Source organism: Oenanthe melanoleuca, chromosome 6, assembly GCF_029582105.1.
Source record: "Oenanthe melanoleuca isolate GR-GAL-2019-014 chromosome 6, OMel1.0, whole genome shotgun sequence".
In the NCBI taxonomy this organism is placed as follows: domain Eukaryota; kingdom Metazoa; phylum Chordata; class Aves; order Passeriformes; family Muscicapidae; genus Oenanthe; species Oenanthe melanoleuca.
In genome coordinates, this window is record NC_079340.1 from 12,951,403 (window position 1) to 12,977,844 (window position 26,442).

The 26,442-nt window shown below is 35.6% G+C and overlaps 1 protein-coding gene across 10 annotated transcripts in view; it reads left to right on the plus strand.

Moving 5' to 3' along the window:
• Nucleotides 1–26,442, plus strand: part of KCNMA1 (potassium calcium-activated channel subfamily M alpha 1) — a 428,570-nt gene that overhangs the window by 295,809 nt on the left and 106,319 nt on the right. For all 10 annotated transcript variants that reach the window (XM_056494724.1, XM_056494734.1, XM_056494725.1 and 7 more), the window contains exons 12-17: nucleotides 314–396; nucleotides 2,515–2,584; nucleotides 4,211–4,366; nucleotides 12,241–12,350; nucleotides 13,995–14,063; nucleotides 26,341–26,427. In XM_056494724.1, coding sequence (XP_056350699.1) covers nucleotides 314–396; nucleotides 2,515–2,584; nucleotides 4,211–4,366; nucleotides 12,241–12,350; nucleotides 13,995–14,063; nucleotides 26,341–26,427 — 575 coding nt within the window. The remainder of the gene's footprint in view (nucleotides 1–313; nucleotides 397–2,514; nucleotides 2,585–4,210; nucleotides 4,367–12,240; nucleotides 12,351–13,994; nucleotides 14,064–26,340; nucleotides 26,428–26,442) is intronic.

Here is a 26,442-nt window from a genome sequence, read left to right on the forward strand (position 1 = left end):
TAAATTCAGGAATCTGTTTACAAAAAATTAACATTTCCACCCTTATGGCTCAGCTGATACAAAGTAAGAGTAATCAATTGAACTGCTGACCTGCTCTGATGATCATAAGCAAGTTTCAAGAAATTCTCTGTTTACATCAGAGTGATCATAATCACTATCATAAACTCATGTTAGCCGAGAAATGTTTTTGATTAGCAGTATGGAGAACTGACACACTCATGCAGGCAGTGCTGGATTCCCTGATAGTTTTTGAGGAAAGAAGAGCTGGAAAGAGACATTGCTTTTCATGTTTCCTTTTTCTTTGGTGTCTCAGATAGAGTCAGCAGATGCGTGCCTAATCCTTGCCAATAAATACTGCGCTGACCCAGATGCTGAAGATGCCTCCAATATTATGAGGTAAACTCTGTAGTTTTTAATTGCTTTTTGGTTCTTAACTCTGATTAGCTAATTCTATATCTGATCTATTGCACTTAAAGAACACACGAGGATTTTTTTTCTAGAGGACAAATTAAAAGATCCTCACAGAAGTCCAGAGGTGAGAATAGCCTAAATTCCTACCTCAGCTGTTTCATCTGTCTGCTTTAGTGTGTCAGAATAGACGTTTGGAGCACAGCCTTTGGCACTCTGAGTTGTTTTGCAGTAGCTATGGTTTGAATGCAGAGAGGGAAGGGAATGCACTTAGGTTGTTGCAACAATTCCTGGCATGAGCACATGCACTGCTGTTAGCCATGGGGCAGAGGCACCTTCAGCACTTCATTCCCTGCTGCTCCTTGGAGGATCTGCTACTACAAGTAATGCACTGCTCAGGGGTAGCAAACTATACAAGGGAGCTGTCTCCTGTCTCCATCGTGCTTTTTTTACACTGAAGACCATTCATTGCTTGTTTTGGTTGACAAGGCATTTATGACATGATATGGCAGATCTCCTGCTTCCCTCTTTGTAGACTCTGGAGGGAGGAGATGAAGCAGTCACTCAGTAGATGGCAGCTAGAGTTACAACAAACCTAAGCCATTCCATTCTTTGTTTTGTTCACACAATCATAGTTTTAATGAGACCAGTCTCTTTTTTTAAAGTTAAAATCTCAGTCAGTGATAGATTAAAAGTTCTCTAGCATTAGATTGGCCAGTGTTATAAACTGATTTTACTGGCTTTTCAGGTGTTTGCATGCTGTGTATTGAAGGAAGGGGAGAAATAAAAAAATGCTACTAAAATTGCTCTTCTGGAAAACTACCACTGTGTGCAAGAGATGTAGCTATCTGAGAAAGACATAAGTCTAAAAAATTCCTAGTTTCATTTTACAAACATGGTTTGAGTTGCAATGCAAGAATCTTTATTTTGACATTGATTACATAAATACATGAAAAATATTCCAGTGGCAGATTGATGCATTCTTAGTAGATTTAATACATTTAATGTAATAAAATGCAAAAAATTTAATGTGAGAGTGAAATTCTCCTGTGTTTTCTCACAATTTAATTTAAAAAAATCATATGTTAAATAAAAAAAATCTGCGAGAAGTGGAAAATTAGAAGAAAGACTTGTTAAAATAGTGCAATTTTAAAATGTTTCCTGTTCTAGCTTGAATATGCTTAAAAGCACAAGCCAGACCAGTGCAAGATACATTCTACAAAACAGCAATGTGAACACTTATGGCATTCAGTCTTATAGGACTGATGATTCTTTAATAAGTTAGATTTTTTTCATGGTTTTATTTTCTTTTTCTACCTTTAGTTTTTAAATACAATACTTTTTTTTTTTTTTGGCTGTTCATCTCTTTAATTTTGCTCAATACTTTTTTTTAGTACATTGCCAATTCATGCATTTCTCAAACATTTAATTTCCAGCCACTTAAAATCTGTATACAGTTGAGTATATCTTGGATTCATCTAGTAATTTAGAATGCAGAAAATGTGCAGATTATGAAAGTAGCCCCATGTTTTATAAATTCAGCATTCAGCTATCAGTTTTTATATTGATCTTTAGATTAATCCATCAAATTTAAGATGAATTTGCATATGTAACACAAAACCATTATTCCAGGTATTTAGATATGATGAGTGTCTAGCAGCTATAAATAAATAATATGTGATGGGGCAGAAAGAAATTAATTTTTTCAGGAATTTATCATTGGGAAATTTGATCAAGTGTGTTGATTCAAAAACATTAAGATAATCGCTGAGGATGATGTAACAACTCCAACTTTATTATTTTCCTAACAGAATGAGTATCTGAACAGAGCTGCTAAAACAAGTCTCTTTTTCTGCAAACTCCATAAGAGCAAACCATTCTACTGAATATTTCCTGAGGTTTATTGCTCTCTAGCACTAGCCACTAATTTTTACCTCAGTTTGATTAGGTGTAAATATTTCAAAGGTCTGACATCAATCAGTTTGCTTTACAGGCAGTTTTAATAGTGGGACTTGACAGCACAGTAAAATAGAGGTATTTGGATGCATTACCCAAATACCCTATCAGTTAAAAGTTTTCTTAATAGGTTTTTCCTTTTCTTTTTAGAGTTATTTCCATAAAGAATTATCATCCGAAGATAAGAATTATCACTCAGATGTTGCAGTACCACAATAAGGTAATGTGATGGCCAGTGTTTCTTCTTAGTTTTTTTGCTATGTTGCATTCACTCCTACATAATTTTTCTAGTTCCAGTAACATGGAACAAGCATTTTCTTTCCAAACTAAATGTCTTAATAAACCTTGTCATGTAATCTAGTTACAAAATAATTTAGTTTTATTTGTGTGTGCAAGGGACTATTTATTAATTGCCTAGGATCTAATTCTCAAAGCTACAGTGTCCATAGTTGTTACTGATTCCAGATGACCTTTCACCACTTCAATTCTGTAAGTTCTTCTCTTATTGTCTTATTGGAGGTTATTGTGATTTTTTGATTCTGGCACAACCATGTAGACATGAAATTGCCGAGCAGTAGGTACAAAATAAATACATTTATGTGTTTTTTAATATAAAACAGAGCTCAGTTGTGGGATTCAGTACTAAGAATATTGTGAAGTTCAAAATTATTAATCCACTTTGGAAAGGAATTTTAAAAAATTTTTGACAGTAAATTTGTGGCTCTTAAACACAATGAAGTCAATTTATTCAATCCTGAGATGAGGAAGTCCATAAACTGCCAACTAACAGGGTAAGGAAGGATATATCAGATAACACAGTACTCATATGTGGCTTCTTTTATTAGCTCTGAAAGAATCAACCACTGCCCAGCATGTGGGAAAAATCTTGACTGGGTAAACCTTCATTTGATGAAATACACAATAAATCTGGTACTAGGAACCAGATATAAACAATTATACAAATCCTTATAGTTGCTAGGGCAAAGACAACTACCTTTGCTTTTTATGTCCTCTTCTCATATGTTATGGAAGAAGCCTGTCTTTTTATAGAATAAAAGCAAGGTGTTTCTCTGCTTTAAAGAGCAGAAGGGAAGGTTTCTTTAAATACTGCAGTTTGTTTGCTTTTCCAATGGTTAAAAAAGTGCTGAACTGTAGAATTAACTTTAGGAAGGGAAACAAGAAGGAAGCACTCTGTGCTTCCTTGTATCTGTGCAAACATAAAAGTTACATGTCGGAGAAAATCCAACAATTATGCCAATTACTGAACAATATTTATACTTATCTAAGGGATCACTTTCAGTACTGCAGGTGTGTCTTGCTCAGTTATTTTCTTCATTCTGTCCTTATAAATAGCATTCTTAGAAAAAAATTTGGATTTTCACTGTCAAGTATTGTTTGTCAGGGTGGAAGAAATGAAATAGACAAGACAGAAGATGTTGTATATGTTTTTAAATTATAGTATTCTTTGAAGGTTGCAGCTTCATATAAATTGTAATCTAAGTTCTATTAGCTTCCTGTATTCTGTGTGTGTTCCTTATCAGTCAGACAGTAGTTCAAAGTGCTGTAAAAAGAACATGCAGAAGGGAAGGAAAGCTTTACAATATTCTGCTTGTTCAGGTGTGAGGATGGACCTGACAAAGTGCCACAGCCAGCATGTCTTGAGAAATGTAGGATTTTATCTCTACTAGGTAAGAGTGGAGCACTTAGCATAAAATTTAGCTCTGAAACACATGAAGTGCTTCTGCCTACTCAGCAAAAGTCAAGGCATTAACAGAGAAAATCATTCACTGCTATATTCTATTTCTGATTCTTCACCTGTGGGATATTCTGTTTGTTTGTTTTCCAGGCCCATCTACTAAATATCCCAAGCTGGAACTGGAAGGAAGGGGATGATGCAATCTGTCTTGCTGAGCTGAAGCTGGGTTTCATAGCCCAGAGCTGCCTGGCACCAGGCCTTTCAACAATGTTAGCCAACCTCTTCTCTATGAGGTCATTCATTAAGGTAATGCCTTGTCTCATTAGAACATATTAGTCTGCAATTCAGCCTGTCAGAGACTGGAGTAGAGAACATGATTCAAATGTGAAACAGATAGAAAGACATTAACAGATTTTGTAAGACTGAAAAAACCCAGCACTCACTTCCATGCAAAAATTTTTTACTGAAAATTGGGCAATAAACCAGGTTCTAGCAACTTGTGGGGTTTTCTTTAATTTTTATTCAGCAGTATATGGACTTTAAAATATTTTCCAAATCATCATCCATTTCCAGAGAGATATTTCTGGCATTTTATGCTTTTGCTTGATTTTAGACAAACCACATGTTTGTCTATGACAAAAGCTGCTGCTGCTGCTAAAACAAAAATATGATTTATCTAAATCCTGTATAGCAATAAAGTGCCAAGAAAAAGGGACTGGTCATTCTGCTCTTTTACATCAGGAGACTAGTGGACCTCTGACTGTGAGTAAATAAGGAACATGTGTTAGAACTGAGACCCAAACTTCCCACAATATCATTCATGTATTTGTTTCTCCTCAGTCTTAAAGCTCTTTTGGACTTAAATTACAAAATTTTAATCCAGTTAGACTTCTGTGGCAGCTGTTCATGGGACCAAGGCCTCGATGGCAGCAATCACTGCATCCTTCCTGGTGCATTTCAGGGACACTGATTCCAAACATAAAGAGTGGGCAGTTTCCTGTCTCGTGGGTGTTATTAATGGGATGGGAAACACTGGAGTTAAAGTTAGACCATGGTCCACTTCAAGTCCATTGTGCAAGTAAGCTAAAAATAAAAATACCCTCATGTCCTCAGATGACAAAGCCAGGACTGTTCTCTTAGGGGTGCATATGTTGGTGCAGGACAGTGAGTCTTTATTTGCTTCTTATAAAGTCCTGACATTATTATGAGAGTATCCTTAGAAAACAGCAGGCTCCCATGTGCCAAAAATCTCTCATACTATTGCATTTAATCTAAAAAGGCCAGTTTTCAATATGGAAGCAGGTCTGGGGTCTGCACTTTACTGCCTGTGGTTAAAATATCTTAATTTTTATTCATGTTCTGAAAAAAATAAAAAAAAGCAAAAAACAACTGAAAGAAACAAAAAAAAAGAAAGTTGTTTTGCTTCAGCAAACCTGGAATCTGTCTGTGACTCCTCACCAAATGGCCAGTTGGATATTAATCCTTTCTGCCTATATCCCAGAAGAAAACTGTGTCTCTTAAGAACATCATTCTCCTTGCCAGTCAGTTGGATCTCTCTCACTCTTGCCTGTGGCAACCTAAGACCCTCAGGAGTCTCAAAAATTTGTAACAGTCCCACTAATGTATGCAAATTACTGAGGCAGCCCATTGTATGAACTCAGTCTTGGCATCAGAGTACATGTCAAAATTTTGCTCACCTTCTATCTTTCCAAAATCAGAAGGGCTTTCTCCTAAGGAGATCAAAATATATCAAAAGCCTCAGTCTTAATTCAAGCTATTTTAATACTGATGTAAATACTGATTTTAAGCAGTGAGAATGTGGAGAGATTCACAAAATGAAAAAGTGTACAAGTGTCTGACTGTGGGAGAACTGTACTAGAAAGACACACACTTATGGCTGGAATTTTAGCTAAAAAGTTTTAAAGAAGTCAAAACCTGGATATGTACAGGTACCATGTTTCCAGAAGATACTTCTAACCACTTCTGCCATTATCTTAGCAACCCATATTTTATTATTTTGTAATACATTTTTGAAGTAGTTGCAGTACAGTTACAGATTGGATCTCATTGATGAACAGTTTTAAGCTGAAGCTTTGCAAGGTGTTACTCAAATTACATTTGAGTATTTCTCTGTACACAGAATAAGCATAACAATAGCAGTGAATTTGATTTGGGGGAAGCTGTCATTGTCAGTTTTGCTCTTGTGTGTGATTATATACAGTTAAAAGCAGAGTAGTGTGTGGACACACCTTAACTTGTGTGACTTCAGATGTCGTCTTCACATGGCACTGGGAGGTAAAAACACCATAAGAGAGTGCATTAAGATTGCAATACTCTGTTAATGCTGTAAAAATATATATTTGCCACATAATTAAGAGGGAATTTTCTAGGCAAGTAAAATGCACATCTTCACTTCCAAAGATCTCTGACTAATTCAAAATCTAAGCCTAATAAAGATACAAGAATTGACACATTTCTTTATGTGACTCTAACCCTATTGGTGATAATGAAAGGTTTGTTTGTTTAGCTGGAAGGTTGTTTTTTCTCATGTCTGTCTCACTCTAAAATCTTGAAAGAGAAAACTTATTGAATAGTGGCTGTGAATCATCAATGCGTTGTAGGAGAGCACCTACATTGATTAGAAATGCCAAAGAGGACTCTACTGAAGAGAAAGATGTCCAGTCCCTGAAAGAACTTTCACCCCTTTTCATTAAGAACATTCAATTTAAGTACTGTCAGACCTTCCTAAATTCCTTGGGTAAACATTATTAGTGGAGTCTCTCACCAGTCAGGAGATTGCCAGGAAAATGTATGGAAACTTCAGTATTCTTTAATGAAAGCTTGAAATGTGTGTTTGTTCCGCCTCCATAGCGTGATTAGAAAGTGATTTAGTGTGCCATAAATGTTTGGTCAGTCAAACACAAATGAACATGATGGATGGTGACATTGCACACATTTAACTCATTATGTATTACTCTACAGCAAAATTATTTGTGTAAACAGTCTGCTCAGTGTTAGAAGTAAAACAAACTAAGAAACCTCAAAATATTATATTTGTTCGTGATATTTTCCTTTTGGTTTTAGTAATGTAATATCATATGGAATCTTTTATATTCTTTTTGGCACCAAACAGAACAAAAAGGAAATCAGCTGAAAAAGATTAATGTTCTGTAAACACTCTAAGACAGATAGATTGCACCAAACTATATGCTAAGGGAAAAAAAACCCACAAAACTTTTCACCTGTAAACTGTATTTTAATAATCCAGTCTACTTATAACATAGACTGTTACTGTTGTATTAAAAAAAAGGAATTTGAACTCTTTTTTAACTTGCATAGTCTCAGAAAAAAACCTGTACTGTACTGCAATTTCTGTATTGTTTGAATTAGCAAGTGCATACCAGAAGTCTGTCTATATTAAAAACATTGCAAAAAGCAGATACGTGAATAATAGGCAGAGGTGGTCAAATTTTGTTCCTGTATACAATCCTACAAGCCAAGTTAGTATTGTTGTGTAAATGAATAAAATGTGGAATGTGGCACTCAAGTGTAACACAGGTCCATGACCAAATTAGTTTGTACACCTCATTCCAGATCTGAAAATTATCCAGAGCTGTCTCTATTACCCTCTAAGCTGTTTTGAGAGCAGGAATGTTTTGTGGGCTCTGTGGGCAGCTTTTGCTCACACCTACACATATGCAATGCCCACTTTGCATTCCTTTCTAGTGCAGGCTGAGACATAATAAAGCCACACAGGTTTACATCAGTTGGGTGCTTACCTACACTGATGGAACACATCAACTTGTTTGCTATTTATTTTTGACCACCTAGGCAGCCTTGGACTGTTTTAAAGTATGAAACTGGAGTATGAACAGTGAATTGCTTGACGTGTAGGAGGGCTTTAAAAGGGAAGTGATAAGGAGATGCAATGTCTCAATTTATTGTGAGGTTCTTCAGGAAGCTGCATAATAAATGATTACATGATCCTTCTCACAGGAGGGACCTAGACCAAATATTAAATGTAGCCTGTTACCAAATACATTTATCTTCAAAGATCATGTAAAGATCCGTGGCTGTAGTTGTAGTGTTTTTAAATCCTTGATTCTAGGAATTTGAACCTGTTGTGGTTTAAAACTGTTTGCTGTATATACATACTATCAGTCCTTGTGATAAGAGTGTATTTGTCTTGGGCTGAAGTCTACCTTGGGACTACATTTTCAGTCAGTCATTTGAGCAGATCAACACCAATCTATCCTTCACCTCATGATTAGATAGAAATCTTGCCCTGTTTTGTATATTTGAAACTATTAGAAGTAGAGCCTGTATGCATTTCAGTTCAAATCCATCATGGTCAGAATCTAAAAAAGAATTAGATGTCATTATATTTCGAGGATACTCTCTCTGCCTTGACACACTACAAAATTCTACATTACTATTAATGAGGAAAATTGCATAAATTCATTTGAGATTAGAACTAATCTGAATTAGCATATTTGATGTTTTATAAAATATACTCTTTTTATACAACTTTTAAAAACCATCCTTACATACAGAAAGCTACGGAAATAGTTGACTGAGACTGTAAAGTCTTCATAGTACTAAGAATATTTGTTAGCTTTGATTTTAGCAGGCAATGGAACTGACTAAAGAGGAAGTTGATAATTTATAGTAATTAAAGAAATGCAATTTGAAGACTGTAAATCTAAGAAGCCTCATTCTATGTTGTGACCATAAGATTGGTCATATTGGCTTTCAGACAACTACTTTTCTGTCAGATTTAGACAGAAATTTGCCATGAGCAAAGGCATAACAAAACTAGACATTCACTCAAGCATTTTGGTGGGCTGAAGTGGGAGGAATTTGGTGGGTGAATGGGATGAAATATTTAAACTACATTGCTTCCAATGCACACTTCCTTTTCAACTACCAATCAAGAATATTCAAGAGCCTGTTGAATTAGGACGAGGGGTTATGGCTTTAAATTGGCAGAAGGCAGGATTGGATTTGATATTGGGACTTTGCATCTGCTTTCACTGTGCTATAAAAGAATTGTATATCCACCATCCTTTCCCTTGCAAAATGCAATAAAAAATCCTAGGTCACGCTGCAACTCTAGCATTTGTTCTCTGTCTCAATAGTGATACTTAGATCTTGGCAGAAGAGATTACATAGCATGATCAGGTTCAGATACACTCAATCTCTTTCATGTAACTATTTATGTCATTACACTGAAAAGCAAATGCTGTAACCAAGATAGATCTTTGGGAGCTACAGAGCTCCTGATAATTACACTGCTGGGTGTAGGGCTGGGTGTGTTAAAGGTTTTCATTTTCTTCTGACAATACTAATGGTTGTGCTTGCAAGAGCTACATCATTTTTCATATCTCTGTCACCATGCCTCACTAGGAATTGATTGTATTATGTTAATAGATTTGCTGATAACAATATTGTATCTATATATAAGATAGAGGAGAGCAGAAGAGTATAGTGACTTAAAAAAGATTCCGCATTTCTTCTCTTGGATTGCACTATGTAATTTTCCAGCTATTCTTCATAAAAGCTATTGAAACAGTGGATAATTTTTTTCATGACTATCAGGAGACAGCATTGTAGTGTGACTTTGGGAGAAATAACCATGTGTTTGCAGTACTAGAGAGGAATCAGGAAGATACAGACTGAAGTTGTTGTGGTTGATACCAGGCAGGTGGCCATTTGTGTCTTTGAAATAACTGATTTAGGCGGAGATAAAACAGAAAGATCATCTTTAGTTGACTTATAATCATCTTATAATAATAATAATTGTAATAATCTTATAATAATATTTTATAGCATCCCAAATATCAGCAATTCTTTAAATTCTATAATCAACTTTTCATGGTACCCTAATAGATCATATCTTAAACACTCCAATCACTTAATGAAGTTTAATTTACCACTAGCTGGTATCTATGGAGCTTGATCATTGCTTTGTGAATGTTTGTTTTTTTTCCATTCCTTTCTTGGCCCTTGACTAAGGGTGAGTATTTAACAATAGATCTGATCCTGGAGTTCCTTCCCCCAAATAAAAACCATCTGCCTAAAGAAAAAAAAGCAAGGGAAGAAAGTAGAAAGGGAGATATGTAATGTATTTGTATATTTTTTTCCAACCCCAGGTGGTGTCAATCTAAGAAAAAGCCACAAAACAGACCAAAAGTTACAAACATGCCCTTGCTATCATTACTCTTAATTTTTTACCAAGCCTGCACTTTATCTCTCTTCTGTATATAGAGTTGCTGATCAGCAACATTTGCAAGCTTCCTATAAATAAAAGGGCTATAAAAAATGTGATATGGCTTCTCTGTGTGTGGTGGGGAATAACACAATGCAAATCCCTTTTACTGTCCCACATGGCCTCTGAATGGTGAAACAATTTCTATGGAAGAAATTTCTCCTGATTGTTTGCAGCCCACTTGTCAGGCTGTATATGATTTGGAACATCTCCATATTGCAATTTACTCTTGCAGTCTTTTATATCTCCAGAACTAGAGTAACTGATTACTTGGCAGCCTGTCAACAGGAGGAGGGAATAAAACAACAACAACAAAAAAATCAACCAAAACCACCCAAACAAAAAAGGACAAAAACAAAACAAATAAAAAAACCTAAACCCCACAAACAAGCCCTAAAGAAAACAGAAAAAAATGAGGAAAAAAAATAATTGTAACTTATATTTCACCAGGTTTCCTAGCAAGTTTCCATCCTCCTTTTCTTTTGAGCATTGTTTGAAAGAGTGCCTTTTGGCTAGTTTAACATGAGAAGAAGATTGATGAATCCCAAATTAATACTCAGGCTGTGGGGTAAAAAATGAAAACTTATCTAAAATACTATATTAAGTCCTTTCAAAATAGCTCTGGAATACTGAAATCTGAAAACATGAATTTTATTTGGTCCAAGAGAATCATAGAATCACAGAATATCTTGAGTGTGAAGGGACTGACAAGATCATTGGGACCAAGTTCTGGCCCTGCACAGGACACCCCAAGAGTCACACCCTGTGCCTGAGAGCACCCTCCAAGCACTGCCTGAGCTCTGTCAGGCTGCTGCTGCCACACTGCCCTGGGGAGCTGCTCCAGTGCCCAAACACCCTCTGGTGAAAAACCCTTTCCTGATATCCTAAACCTCCCTGACACAGCTACAGGCCATCCCCCAGGTCCTGCTAGTGGGCACCACAGAGAGCACATCAGTGTCTGCCCCTCTGCTTCCCTTGTGAGGAATTTCTAACTGAAGTGAGGTCTCCTCCAGGCTGAGCAGACCAAGGGACCTCAGCTGCTCCTCCTACGGCTGCCACTCGAGACCCTTCACCATCTTCATTGTCCTCCTCTGGACACGCCAGCAGCTCAATGTCTTTGTTATATTGTGGTGCTCCTAACTGCCCCCAGGACTTGAGTGAGGCTGTCCTGGTGCAGAGCAGAAAAATTCCCTCCCTTGCCCAAGGGATGCCTCCCTGACCAAGACAGGCTGACCAGGCTGGAGAAGAGAAGGTTGTGTGGAGACCTCATAGCAATCTTACAGGTCTGAAAGGGGCTACAGGGAAGCCAGAGGAGATCCTTTGTTATGAACTGTGATAGGACAAGGAGTAGTAGGTAAAAACTGAGAGGAGAAATTTAGGCAAGATATTTGGAAGAAATTCTTTACTGTGAGAGTAGTTAAACACTGGAACAGGTTGCCCAGAGAGGTTGTGGATGTCCCAGTTCGGGCAGTGTTCATGGCCAGATTGGATAAGACCTTGAGCAGCCTGGTCTAGTGAGAGCTGTGCTTCCCATGGCAGGAAGAGTTGGGACTAGGTGATCTATAAGCTCCTTTCCAACCCTTAACATTCTGTGCTTCTACTATTTTTAGAAAGAGAAAAATTGGGAAACTTTTCCTTATCCTCTCTACAACTTTATTTCACCCCATGCTCAATGTGCTTGACAAAAATTCAGTATATTATTTTTGCATATGATACTTGATTTACTGACTACACGGACTCTGTTTTGGGTTTTTTCAGTATTCAAGAAAATCCCTTAAAAATAAGCAATGTTGTTGCCATAACAGTGTACTGATTTTGTGTTAAAATCTGATTCATGTTTAAGCAGTTGTTTGTAAGTTTTAAAGACAGCTGTGATTTTTACTCAGAGCTCTGCATGTTTCTTTGGTTTTAGATTGAGGAGGATACGTGGCAGAAATACTACCTGGAAGGAGTTGCAAATGAAATGTACACAGAATATCTGTCTAGTGCCTTTGTGGGTTTGTCCTTCCCTGCAGTTTGTGAGTAAGTAGAAATACATTTAATATACAGAAGTATTTCCCTTCTTGCAGGAGAAATCAAATTATTTTGCATGAGATGTTTTCACTGTACTGAAGTCCTAATGTTGCTACATCAGATGGTGTTTAATAAAATAAACATTAAAGCAATCACTGCATGGTGTATCTGAAACATTGTAATGCCTGGTTTCAGGGGAGATTTCTAATTAAGTGATTGTAAATGAAAGCATAAATGTTTTTGGTATTGAACTCATCAGCAATCTTTTTAAATTGAGTTATTTACTCACAAGCACTATCCTGTTATTTTTCTAATGATTCCCATTCTTTGAATAGTGATGGTCAGGATGGCCATCGTGGCATTAATTTAAACAGATGTCATGGAGTCATATAAGCAGTGTGGCACCCAGCTCTGTGGAAGTGGTTGCAAACCACTTGCAACAAGTGAAATATGTCAGAGCAGATAAGTCTATTCAGTTATGAGGAAGAGGCACGTAGTGCATAACCACAGCGTAAGCCATGAGACAACTTCATTTCTGGAGACTGAAAAATGCTTATATTTATCCTAGAATGAGTCTGTGAACGAGACATTTGTATGCATAAGGTTTGTATAATAAATACTCTCTCCACATAATCAGGTTAGTTTAGCACACTCATATTTCCTCTTTGGTTGGCATTGTTCTTCATTCCAGCTGTACTGAAAGGTCACCACAAGGGCTGTGGACAGGGAAATAGATGAAGAAGCAAAATACCATCTCTGATGTAAAGGAGGATGAGTATGGTTCTACTGCTCTAATTCCCCACCTTTCCAGTTTTTACAGGAGCGAAAACATGGCATAAGAATGAGGGGGCAACAACTGTTAGACAAATATTATCCATTTAGAAATTGTCTGGGATGTAGCTATGGTAGAGCCCAGTCTTCAATTTGCTGGTAAAGTTAAGGGGTTTTCAATCCATCCTCCTACTGTGTCAGCCAACCTGTGTTGAGTTTTCTGAGGGGAAAAGTTTTTTACTGTAGGTACAAAAGTTTGTGTGGATTTCTTGAAACAGGAAATCTCATAACATAATTCAGAAATATGTACTGTATTCAAAATTAATGGTAGCTTGTCCTGTTAACACTACCTACAGTAATGAAATTTAAATCTCCACACCAGACCATTTTCAAATGTGTCAAGTTTCTATATGAGTTTGTAGGGACACTCAATATTGCTGAAGAATTTCAAGTTTTTGTTGTCAACACTAGGGTGAAGAATTAGATGGAAACAGAAGTTATTATCAGTCTGCAAGTTCTGTTTATAGCTCCATGTGTGTACTGTGTGAACATATTCCAACCAGTATACTTCTAATGTGTGAATGTAGTTCCTGGCATTCTGTGCCCCTGGATATTGCTGGGCCAGGTGTGGAGGATGTTGATTGAAGATAAACTGACCAGTCTGTCTCCCACTAGTGCCGAGCCTTTTAATATTTAGCAACCTAAGGCTAACCTTCACCCAGGTTCTAGGCCTGCCATCCTCTACCCCAGCATTTTCCCAATGAGCCAGCATGTCTCTGGATTGACACTGGATCTAGTGGTGGGAGCAGGTGCCTGTGGGTGTGGGATGTGTGATGCTGGTTGTGAGCAGGGACTGACTCCTGAACTCTTGTCCCCCTGCAGACTGGTGTTTGCGAAACTGAAGCTCCTAATGATAGCCATAGAGTACAAGTCGGAAAAGCGCGAGAGCAGGTACGTCCAGTGCCACCAGCTGGGGAACTTCTCTAATGCACTGTCAAGGATTTGCCTGCTTTTTTTTTTTTTTCAGAATGAACATAGCTATTCTTTGAAACATTTCAGAATGTAATTAGCATGCCATTGCATTGCAGCATTTCACATAGGACTGAAAGGGACATTTTTCTGCCCTCTCTAAAATTCACCCAAGTCAGAATGTTTAGTAAAAAGGGCAGTAGTACACGTCTCATCTCCAGGAGTGATTTTTCTTATGGGAAAGCTTACAATTTTTGTGTTTATAGCATATCACTTTTAATCAGAGGTCCAGCTTACACTACTGAAAACAGAAAAGTGGAAAACAGATGTGATACCATAATCAATTTTGGCTATATGTATTCTCAAAGTACATATTTCATTTAAATTAGTTTGGGAGAACCAGTTTAGATACAATACATGATAAACAAATATAGGGTAAACACAATATTTAAATGGTATCTGTTTTGACAAAACTTACATGAATTAACATAATGAAACTGGAAAAGATTAGTTTAGCCTTGAAATTACCAACCGACTGGCTAATTCTGTCAACCAAAAAGAAAATAAAAATTATTATTTTTAGTACAGATTCACAGATGGGAAGTGTTTCCTGCATTTTTTTTTTTTGTGCAATGGTTCATAGAAACGTGATTGAACATCAGAGTCAATCTTCCATTAACTTGTCCATCACTACTTCAAACAACATTCATTTTTGTGCAACAAAATGTTATAAATGTTTTCTGCAACTTGGTGGAGGGTCATATAATAAAAATATGACAATACTGACTCTGAGAGGAATTTGATTTTCCTTGTTCAAAATTATGTTTTGTACTGCTGTAGTAAACCTGAAGTGATACATACTAGTTCATCTTCTTTTTGGCTGCTAATTGCCCTTTAGTGGCCAAAGGGCACTTTAGAGGACAATTGCTTCTTCTCACACAAGAACCAATTCTATCAATTGAACTTATTCTACAGTTTCTGAGGTTTTGAAAGTTTAATGCTTAGTATTAACTTTCATAATTTTTCTTTATTGAAAGAATCTATAAAACCTGTGTTAGACATTGGACATGGAAAAGGCAGTGTTACAACTATTTATGAATATTTCCATGCCCTACAGTTGATTTTGCTGGATTCTTCCATATGTTATAAAATTAAATGTAAAGTGGTGTATGTATATCATTTTTGTTCACACTACACTGATTAAGAAATCCTCTTTTTTTTACTATCAGATTTTTTAATGCTGTATATGGGTCCTTAGGACTCTTAAAATACTTTTCCATTTAAAGACTTCATTCTGCATTAGCTAGTGTAAAGCAAACTATCTGTTCTTCTGTATATGAACAATTTTATCTCTTGCTAGAAAAATGAAAAAATAGTAACAGCAGTGGAACAATTTACCAGATTTTGTGTCTTCAGTATTAAGAAATATTTGGTTTCTGTTTTTCTCCTGACAATTATTGGCCAACTTTATATTGCCATTACTTCAGTTGTCATTTACTCACATACGTGCTTATACTGCAGTCTTTTGCAATAATAACAGATTGTTCTTGGCCTCCATATCATTCTTTGCATTAACTTCAGTGGGAGTTGGATTGAGTTCTTTATCAAAAGGTGATGCAGAGGATTCCACAAAAAGTAACAGTGTGATATAATTGTATATTTCTTACTTAAAGCCACACAGGTAGCAGCTTGAAATAATAATTATAGTATTAAAAGAGCCTAAAATTGCTGGGAGCAATACTAAAAAAGAGCTGGATTTGTTAAATATGTATGTAATCAGGAGGGCATTTAAGGTATATAGTCAGATTTTCTTATAACCCCAATCCACAGTAATACCTGCTGATTTTATTAACCCGTGATAATTTCATAATCATTGATCAATCACAGAGCTACTTGCAGAATATCTTTACTGTTCTACTTGTTTCTGTGCTCTTCAACTCAAATACGTTACCTAAATATTTGTGGTATTCTGATCCTTTAGTCAAACCAGAAAGGTAATACAACAAAACTTCAGTTTCTCACCTCCGAAGTACACTTATATTTCCATCATCTTATTAAATGAAAAGGTAGGGGATTAAAAGTTAGAATAACATAGTTTAGAAGCACGAACTCTTTTTGAACAATATAAATTTGTCAGTTGTTTGTTGATGCTGAGATTGGAAATATTTTATTCTGCTCATATCCAAATTTCTTCCTGGTAATTCTTCATACAGTTGAAGTGGGAACTGATTATCAATATTCTTTTAAGCTTTCAGTCTTTATGAGAGTGACAAAAAGTAGATACATGCTGATACTATTTTATAATTATACATTACATTCTTATTTTGTAAAACCATTACAGAGGAAATTTTTATGCAATTTAAAATTTAGAGAAACAATGTTAAATATAAATAAAAAATTAGAGCGTGATGTAGATGGCACCCTTTCATTACGAGCTAATACTTCCTGCCATAGCTGAGACAGGTCTCAAATCAGTGTTTTCAGAAGCAGAGGAAATTTTCAAAGCATTCTTTCTACTTAAAGGACGAGAAGATCTTACTTCCAACTGTTTAATTTTTGTTACTAGTCATAATAAAGTGTCTCTATAATTAAATTTTATACCAGATTTTTTTCTTACACAGGGAGTTTCCTGTTAAGATCAGTTTCATTTGCCTTCATCACTTTGCTCTCAGAGCTAAAGCAGTGACTAAGATTCAGGAGTGTATGCTGCTCTAAACAGCAGTAATGTGAGGGCATTCTAAGTTTCATAATCCCCTCATTAAATTTGCAGCTCAGTCTTAAGGATAAATACTAGTTCCATCCCATTGGATGGCAGACTTTTATTTGACTGTTAATATCTTTTTTATGTGTAGAATTGCATAAATACTAATTTACCTCTGCATGGTTTTTTTTTGAGGCAGTCACCTAGATTCTAGTTTTCTAAACCTTTCTGCTTTACAGTCAAATTCTGTTAACTCTAATGTAGGGTATTTGAAATCAATAGTAATTGAAAATTATCAGAACTCTATCCAAGCTATTATTGCTGTACATGTCATTGGCAGCTGAGCTTCCTGCCTGCAGGTGTTTTTTTTCTTCTTTTTTCCTGACTATTAATAAAGCTACACAAAACAGAAAGCATGCCTTGATAACAAGTTTTGTCAGTATAGGTAGGTAATTAATGACAATTATGATTTTACAGGATTGCTTAAAAGCAGATATTCAAGCCTAAATATAAACAATATAGTTATAAATATGATAAATGCATATTAATATTCATATAATGGATAGAGTATCTAGAGTGTGTTTACCTTTTTAGGCAACTTCTTCTCATCATGTTTTCTTAAAGATTAGTTTGAAAAACCCCCATGATTAAATTTTTTTAACCTTTGCATTTATATACTTGATAATGTTTAAATTATTTCTCAGCTAAAGAAATCTCTGAGTTTACAAAACTCAATCTAGAGTGTTTCTGACCAGCTACTAAAGTTTGCACTCTAGTAACTCCAGCTCACGATATGAGTTAACCATTCCTTCATCTCTAATTGGTTTCTGGGAATGTTATAACCCAGGATTAGGAACAGGAAGCACTTAAATGATTTTTTGTCTCCCTGATGCAAACCAAATACTATTGCTTAAAAAATGCTTTTAGCTCATTTAGAGAGGTTTTGCTTTTTTGTAGAAAAATGCAAAGGAAACGTGGAGAACATGAACCTGAAAATATCCCAATATTAAATATATAGCAAAAAATAACCGTTCAAAATTCAGACATTCAAACTTATCATCTGAAATCCCTTTTAGAGAGATTTCTGCCTTCCTTTTTCCCCTGTATTTTTATTTTACATAACTAAGCAAGAAGGAAAGCCTAACCAGAATTCTTCCCTCCTGCTCCCCATTTATACTCCTCTTGTAAAATTTTCTCTTTGTCTATCCATATATTTGTTCTCATTCTCAGCAGAAAAACCTTTAAGCCTTGAAGACTTTTAAATGAAGGGTTTTTTTGCTTTTGCTTTGGTGTCAGTTGATTTCTTATCCAAGTGTTTGATTTGCAATTTTTTTCTTGTCGTTTGCAGAAGCCGAAAGCGGTATGCCCTCTTCGTTACCTTTCCTTCCAACCTCAATCCTACCTTCACTCCTTCTAACTTCAGGACTAATTCCTTGCCAAGAACACAGGAAGATAACATCTTTGTCTATCTTTCTCTGTATATACACACACATATATATACCTATATATATTAATTTATCTATGTGTGTGTGTGTATATATATATATCTGTGTGTATATTTATATATAAGCCCCCCAGTCTCAAAGAGGAGAGAGAGAACAGCATTTTGTCTCTCCAGTGTTTCTTGTGTCTCACGCACTAACTTCTTTGCAGGAAGTACAAAACAAAACAGGATTAGTTTTTTAGGCTTTTCCCCCCCTTTGTGGAGTCATTGGTGTACCAGATTGTTGCATTTGAAAAGCAGATTTTACTGTTTCTCCTGTCCTCATTTTGACTGTATCATGACGATGTATATTTCGTCTTTACCAGCCCTTGTGCTGCCATATTGTTTTCATATTCACACCTTCATTGATGTCCTTCTTTCCCCAGAGTCTTCCTTCAAAACACGTCTTTCTTACAATACAGTAGTTCATGTTCTCTTGCAGTGTCATCTTCCATTAACAACAACCAAATATCTGTTTCTTTGCATTTCTGCTCCTGTTTTGAGTCCATTTGAGTACTCATTACAGCTACTGTACTGTTCCAGTGAAAGTGCCATGGGCAGTTTGTATTATATGTCCCATTCATTTAAAGACATTTATCAATTCATTTATGAAGATGTTACTAATGTATTTTTTCTCAGCTTTGGGGTTTTTTTTGAGATGTTTTGCATTTTCTTTGGTGTACCATGCTGTGAGTCCCTCTCTCGTCTACATTCTACCATGCTGTTATTGGTTTGGATGAAGTAAATAAGGAATGCTCTTCCATATCCTTGTCTCTCCTTGTCTCTCTTCCCCTGACAGCTTTTTTTTTTTCCTAATTGCTTATAGCACTCTGTCTGACTGTCAATGATGGTCTTTGGAGACCTTTTCTCATTGTCCAGACATTTCAATTTCCTTCTTCACCGTGCTCTTCAAACTCTATTTTCCATGTCTGTTCTGTTGCGTATGTTGTATGTGTTATATGTATTATATGTATTTAAGTTTTAGTCTTATAGTTTCTGAGTAGATGTGTGATAAGAGAGGTGGCTTCCTGTCAGTTTGGCATTATTGATATGATCCAACTGCAGAGAAGTTACTGCAACACTTAGCATCTCCAAGGATCTGCAGCTGTTGCACCTCTACTTTGCTTCTTGCTTTTGAGTATATCTTATCTTGTGGTGAAGGCATGTTAATGCTGGCATGATGAGCAATATGAAGAAGTGTTGTACCAAGTGAAATTGCTTGCTCCCAGAATAAAAGTATATTGTTCTGCCTCATTGTACTGATAATTAATCACTTCTGGAACCAGAAGGAATAATTTACTTGCTTTGAAGTGTAATGAGTTCACTATCACCTTTGAACTAGTTTGGACTATGCCCAAATAAAATACCTCATGCACATCCTGTACACCCTGACTTTAGTAGGTGCTGTTGTAAAAAACTTAACTCCTGGGAGCAACCTTGTATATGCTTGTAGTAATTAAGCTTTAATATACTGTAGCATGTAATGTGCACTGTGTCTTTTGCCTTGTATTCTCTTTAGTGTCTTACTATATTTTGGTGTATAGAACAATAAGGAGCATTATGAATTCATGTCAATGATAGAACACAGAAGAAAAAGCAATACTTATGAGTTACAATTAGTGTGGAAACTGGTATGTGCACAACTCTCACTGCAAGATTTGTGCACCTACGCTCACACTTCTCTTCAAAACATACCCTGAAACAAAAAAAACATTATCTCCAACTATTTCTGTAGTTGGATGGATGACATAGTATGTTTTAAAAGTCCATTATGCTAATAGTGGTACTTTTTATCTGGGCATAGCATGAAACAATCAAGAGTAATAGCTGGTTTTGTTTAAAAGTGTGGTAGCTATAGTAAGTAGTACCACACAATTTTGTTTTAGATAATGTAATCATAGTACTTAAACAATATTATATCTTCCTGATTACTAGATGATATTGCTGCTGTTTGAGTTGCATGGGGAATGGTACAGTACATCTACCACAAGGTTTAAAGCAGAATTGTTACAGCTTTTGTCATTCGTTTAGTCAAAATGTTGATGTTCGTGTTTCATTTAATTCAACGATTGGTCTTTGTCTTTAGAATAGGGCAATGGCAGTCACACAAGTAGCCATGCAACTGAAAACAAACAAAAAAAGAAGTAGGGTTACAAAGTCAGACAAGTTACCTTGATGCAGGGATGAACTGTTGAATTGGTCTCTGATAATGGATTTTATCACACCTGACTTTATCAATCAAAATGTGAAATGTCTAATCTCCTGTTAGTTATCCAGACTTAGTCCATAATCACAAGAGAAGAGAGAGACAGTTCTTAAATGCATTAGAATTCAATCCTAAAATAGATTAGATGAATCCCACCTTTAGTGCTGTATAAAATGTAAAGTTGAAAGTAAGACCAATCAGGAACAGTACATAACAGAGGCATGGATAAGGAAAATTCTAGAAAGACATCTCCTGGTCCATGTCTCCATTGGGCTGACCTTATCTGTGCTTTCAGTTTTTAGTCTTCGTGTAGTGCTGCTAAAATGTTGTTACCCTTACATATCTGCTGTGCTGTACTTGCTGGGCATCTCCACGTGCCTTTGTCAGCTCAGTTTGAAGACCTTCACCACATCTGTTCCTTATTAATAAGAACCCTCTTTTGCTTTTCTCAGAGCAGGCTGACAGCTATGCACATCTGAGCTACTGTACTACTATGTCTAGATTAAGAGTTCAAAGTTCCATCCATTCACAACTTCAGCAGTAGTGGAAGCCTGCTCAGTTTCAAGCTATGCAAAGCAAATTGTGGAGCTCTGCCACTTAGCAAGTGGCCTCCCAGTAAATACATACTGCATAATGATGTTTCAGACTCTGACACTGACTGGTTGTTTTTTCCATGTAGTTCACCTAGAAAATAGCTGAATTTTCTAGATAATCATGGGAAACTTCACAAATTGTCTTACAGTTAAAGTCTCCAATTATTAGTCTCTCCATCCAATATGTTTAAGTTCAAAAAAACATAGAAGATACACAATTAGTAATGGAAACCTTTGCTTACTTTTAGTTCTTTAAAGGAAAGTACAATATGGTATGCTTTAGTTAAGTTAGAATATTGGTGTTTTATGCAGTCATCCATGCAGTACCAAAAAAGATATTGAGCAGCACTCATGTTCTGAAGTAGTTTTGGGTAGATAAGAATGGATGAACAGATATTTTATATATCTGTATTTTGTTAAGATAGCATGTATATTTAAAACATCAAAAACATGCAATCCAATAAGTAAGTTGATCAGAATTAACACACAGTGAGAAACATGAACAGATATCTATTCTCCACTGTCATATGAAAAAGTCATTATGTCCTATCTGAAATTGTCATTGAACAATCTATGTTAAGAAAACCATAAACATTTGTCTAGAATTTCTGTAACCTGGTTTGAATTTTTCTTTTTTTTTCTTTGTTTTGTTTTGAAACCGTGCATCTCAAATGTGCACTGATTTCCATTTGTTTCACCTGCTTATATTTCTGTCAGTCTGGGAACTCATTTTCAGCTGTGTAGATAATATTCATGATTCTTTCCTATGCTTTTAGTGTTCAGTGTTAGATTGGATGGGGCTTTGAACAATCTGTTCTAGTGAAAAGTATCCCTGACCATGACATGAGAGTTGTAATTAGACAATTTTTAAAGGCCTCTGTGAAGATTCTGTGATTCACTCTGTGATTCCTAAGAGTCCGACTGAATTCAAGGGTTATTTCCACATTTTCAGTGTGGGACATTTTCATTGCTCTTAGATGCAAGATCCTGCATCTGGTCACCAAGTGAATCTTCTTTAGCAAGTGGAGTAACTTTTGCAGATAAGTGTACAACACAGGTTTCCAGAGTGCACATTCTATTCCACAAGTGGCTTCCTAATTGTAATACTATCAAAAAGTAATGGAACTGACTTCTCCTAAGTTCATGGTGGTGAAGTACATTAAATTCCCATTGAATGCATTAAATCATATTTATTTTACGTGGCTTTAATTGCCATGTGACCTAAACATTCATGTGTGAAGGAGCAAGCAGTCATGAGAGCCCTGCCATGAAAGGTTTTGTCCTCAGGAATGTATTTCTGGAACTGGAATCGTTAAAGAAATTATGACAATGTTTTTGAGCTTGCTATTACTTGATTACTTTCTGAGGTAACCTAAACTAAGAATGTTATAAAATTACAAAGTTTGGTCAAGATCTTACTAGCTTCTAAAGTACTTGGCCTTCCTTGCTTGGTTTCATGAGCTGATTTAGGAGATAAAAAAGTCAAATTGGTTTATGATAAAAATATTTCTTTGGAAAAATCAGTGTAATTTTCAGTAATATTTTTTCTGATGTGTGGCACAGAATGCATATGGGTTAGCTATATATATTGCTATTAAACCTCTCCAGTTTCTGTCCTTTTTCCCTTTTTCCTTTGCAGCCTTGAAGATACATAAAAATGAGACATTAGCTGAAGCTGTCTCTCTTAGAACTCCTATTTAGTTTGCCATGTACTTATATTCTCAACTATGAGGATATATATATATGCATATTTTCATATTAAAAAACACATGCATCTCTAAATAACTGATGAATGCATTTTTCTTGGAACACTCACAAGACTGTTTTGTTTTTATCTGTGCTGTTTGTTCCCTATATTCTATTTTAATTTAAAACACCTCCCTTGCTGTATATTAGAGTGAGTGCTTATCAAAACATAACTTCAGCTAATGACACTACAGGTGTCATAAGAAATAATTCAGTTGCAGATTTAATAAGCAGTATATTTAATATATCCATACAGCTCAGTAGAAATTGCTCATGATTTTGCTCTGGTTATTTATCAGTGTGTATATAAGCCCAAAGCTTTATGAGCTTTTGCTGTACCTCTTAGCCAGTAGCAGTGATGGGGCAAATTAATTTTCATTTCCAACAGAAGATTTTGCTGCTGAGGTCATAGTGCATTAACTGTGATCACATCTATATTTTATGGTTATAAATACATTGTATTTGTGAAAAAAAGGTATATGTGAATGAAGTATAAGATCTGACAAAAATAAAATCTCTACACTGAGCCATGTGAATTGATTTAATGTGTCTCAGAAAATCTTGAGATACAAAATCATGCTCACAATACATTGCATCCTAAATGAAGCCAGTTGCTTCTAATTTGAGGCTATGTTCCATGCATCTTAAAAGAACTGCTTCATTTGCTTATTACTTAATCAAATTTTAAGTTTCATTATGAAAAGTGAAAATTTATAAATCTGGTAGTTACCTCAGTTTGTGGAGTTTGGGTTGCTGAGGTTTGGGTAGGATTTTTTACTCTTTGGTGTGGTTTATCTATATGCAAAAATTGTATTGAGGAAAAAAACTAACCTGGGTCTATGTAAAGAAATGTGTTCATCTGTTTTCACTGAAAAGCTGTAACAATTATATGACTGAAAAATCAAGTAAGGAAATAAGAAGAATTTCAGATAGAGCAGTACGCATTTGAACCTAAGAAAAGCAGCCAACCCAAACTATACTACAAGACCTTTCATATTCTATAAGGAACAGTATAATAAATACATGAGATTAGCCTCTCTAGAAGTTTTCTGTCTTTAGCAGCTAAATTTTCAGTGTGATGGTAGGTTACTACACACTAGTAGGCAGGGAGGAGGAAAGGTGGAGTACAGTACAGTACTCTGCAAGTGCTAGTAAGTACTTTGTGGGTTAAAGTGACAAAAGCTTGTGCAAAACTAAATTTTCCAACCTGAAAATATTTGACCTGAGTAACTGGTTTCACATAAAGAAATTCTTATGTGGTTGTTTCTTTTTTTTCTCCTTTCCATTTTATTCCATCTTAAACCTGTGAAAATGCATTTTAAACCTGCATTGGGAAGAAGTTTATGTTGCAATGCAGCCATTAGACCAAATTCACTAACAAAGAAATATTAGATATACTAGTTGGTGATGAATGTGGTTTAGTTGTGTAACTTTATTTTGTCCCATTTATCTGTGTGTGTAATACAAGTGTTACTTATGCCATCGCATTTCGTTTTTTGCAAATATTAGTAAATTGTGCTGTGGAGATGAACCTGCTTTCTGTGATGAGACCTTCCTCTCCTTTTTATTTGTTGCAAAGCTTGAAACTGTGAAGGAAAGGGAAGGATATCTGGGTAGATGCTTTCTTTTAGATTTAATTTCTGTTCCAGCCTCTGACACAGGCTATCTGTGTGAGAAGGAGATAATTTAAACCAAACCTTCTACAGCTGACCTCTGATTATGTATAGTCATTATTTTGAGAATCAGAGGCTGAGCTTTTAGAAATGCTGAGCACTCTCACAGCAGAGGTTCCTAGAAAGTGTATATGGAGCTTTGCAATGCTAAACACTTAGAAAAAGTTGGCCCGTAGGCATCCCAAATTAATAAGTACTGTATCTCATAGGGACCTAATCTATCCTCTGTAAAATGGAGTTATAATATATCTTCATTCTTCCTGTCAAAGAAATCACGTGTTTGTGAATCTTTTGCATTCTGTAGTGACAATCATTGCAGAAAAACACACAAGAAAGATACAATGCTGATTTTAAAGAGAGAGAAATTACACAAAAGCATGCCTGAAGTAGTGGCAGTAAAACACCACTGAATGACGTTTCAGATTGTGAGAAGGAAGGAGTTTGTGGATATTAAATTAAGAACTGTGTCATAAGATCTACATTATGGGTACTGAAATATGACTTCATGACCAACATTTTACTTCTGAACTCATGAGCACTTTATTTTGTGGCCTGCATGTTCTTGTCATAGGGCCTTGCAGACATGTGGAATTACACAAAACAATGTGCACCTTATTAATCTTCCATATATGTTATATTATCATACTAATTTATTCCTAATGTGTAGAGAATAAATAACATATTGAATAAGATATGTTCTGAGATCCATTTTCCCTCCTAATAATAGCACTAAAGACTTTGGACCTTCAAATTTTAGTAATGTATGTCTGTTCAGCATTGTGCTTTGTTTATTTTTGTGTATATGTACTTCCACAAAATCAATTTTGGTTAGATGGACAAGTGTTTAAATTCTTGGTAGTCTTTATTTACTGTAGATTGCACATATATACCATTAATACATTTTGAGCTAGAAAAGCTAAACTTTAATAAACGACAAAAAATAGAAAACTTTTGAAAAGCTATATTAAGTTTTATAGAGTTAAAAGCTAAGTTATATTGCACACTAATAAAACTTACTTGAGAATATATGTACGTCTATCTGTATATTCATATTTAGCTTGGTACTTTGCAAATGCCTTACCTAAAGTCTAGAGTTAAATTATTATGAAAATAAAGAAGATATTTCATTGATATGGAGTACCTCACTTGTTGATACCAATTCCTTTGTCAAAGTTAGCTGAGGCTCTTCTGTCATGGTGGTTGGGTTATTTTTGTTCTCTCATGGCTGCTTAGCAGTGTTTTAAAAATTTTCTATTCATTTTATGTTTTTTCAGCTGTCGTGACTGGTTGTCTTGTACCATTCCCCCTGAGTGTATGTGTGCATTTATTATTTTAAACAGTAACATTATATGTCCAGATAGGGGTCCCATTAACTTTCTATTTCACTAGAAATTGGCAAAAAATTTGCATCAAAGGCTTTAGTTTCATAAGTGATATTTTTTCTTGTTATTTAGTGGTGGTTGATGGTTCTTTTCTTTCCACCCTATTGTGAATTTGTCACCACTTTGCATGACAGAGCAAGCAAACAGCAATGCTCAGCTTCACACTTCACGTTTCTGAGAGGATTTTGTGTAGTCTGTATTTAAAGCAAAAAGATAAGAAAACACATGCAAGCACTTAGATGATGTGATTATAGGCAGAGGCATCTGACTGTCTCAAACTAAAGTTTTTGTAAAAAGCTCGTGAAACTGTTATTTGATTGGAAATATCAAGGAAGAACGGCTTAAAATTTCCTTGCAGCCTTTCCTAACTAGTGGGTCCCCTATAACAGAATCAAATAAAGCTAATTTGGAAGATTCAGCCAAAATTAATATGAACTTATTGTTTTGTTGGTTTTGTTCTTGTTTCACTGAGCAGTATATTAATCAATCCTGGAAACCACGTCAAGATTCAAGAAGGTACCTTAGGATTCTTCATTGCAAGTGATGCCAAAGAAGTAAAAAGGTAATTAATATGCTT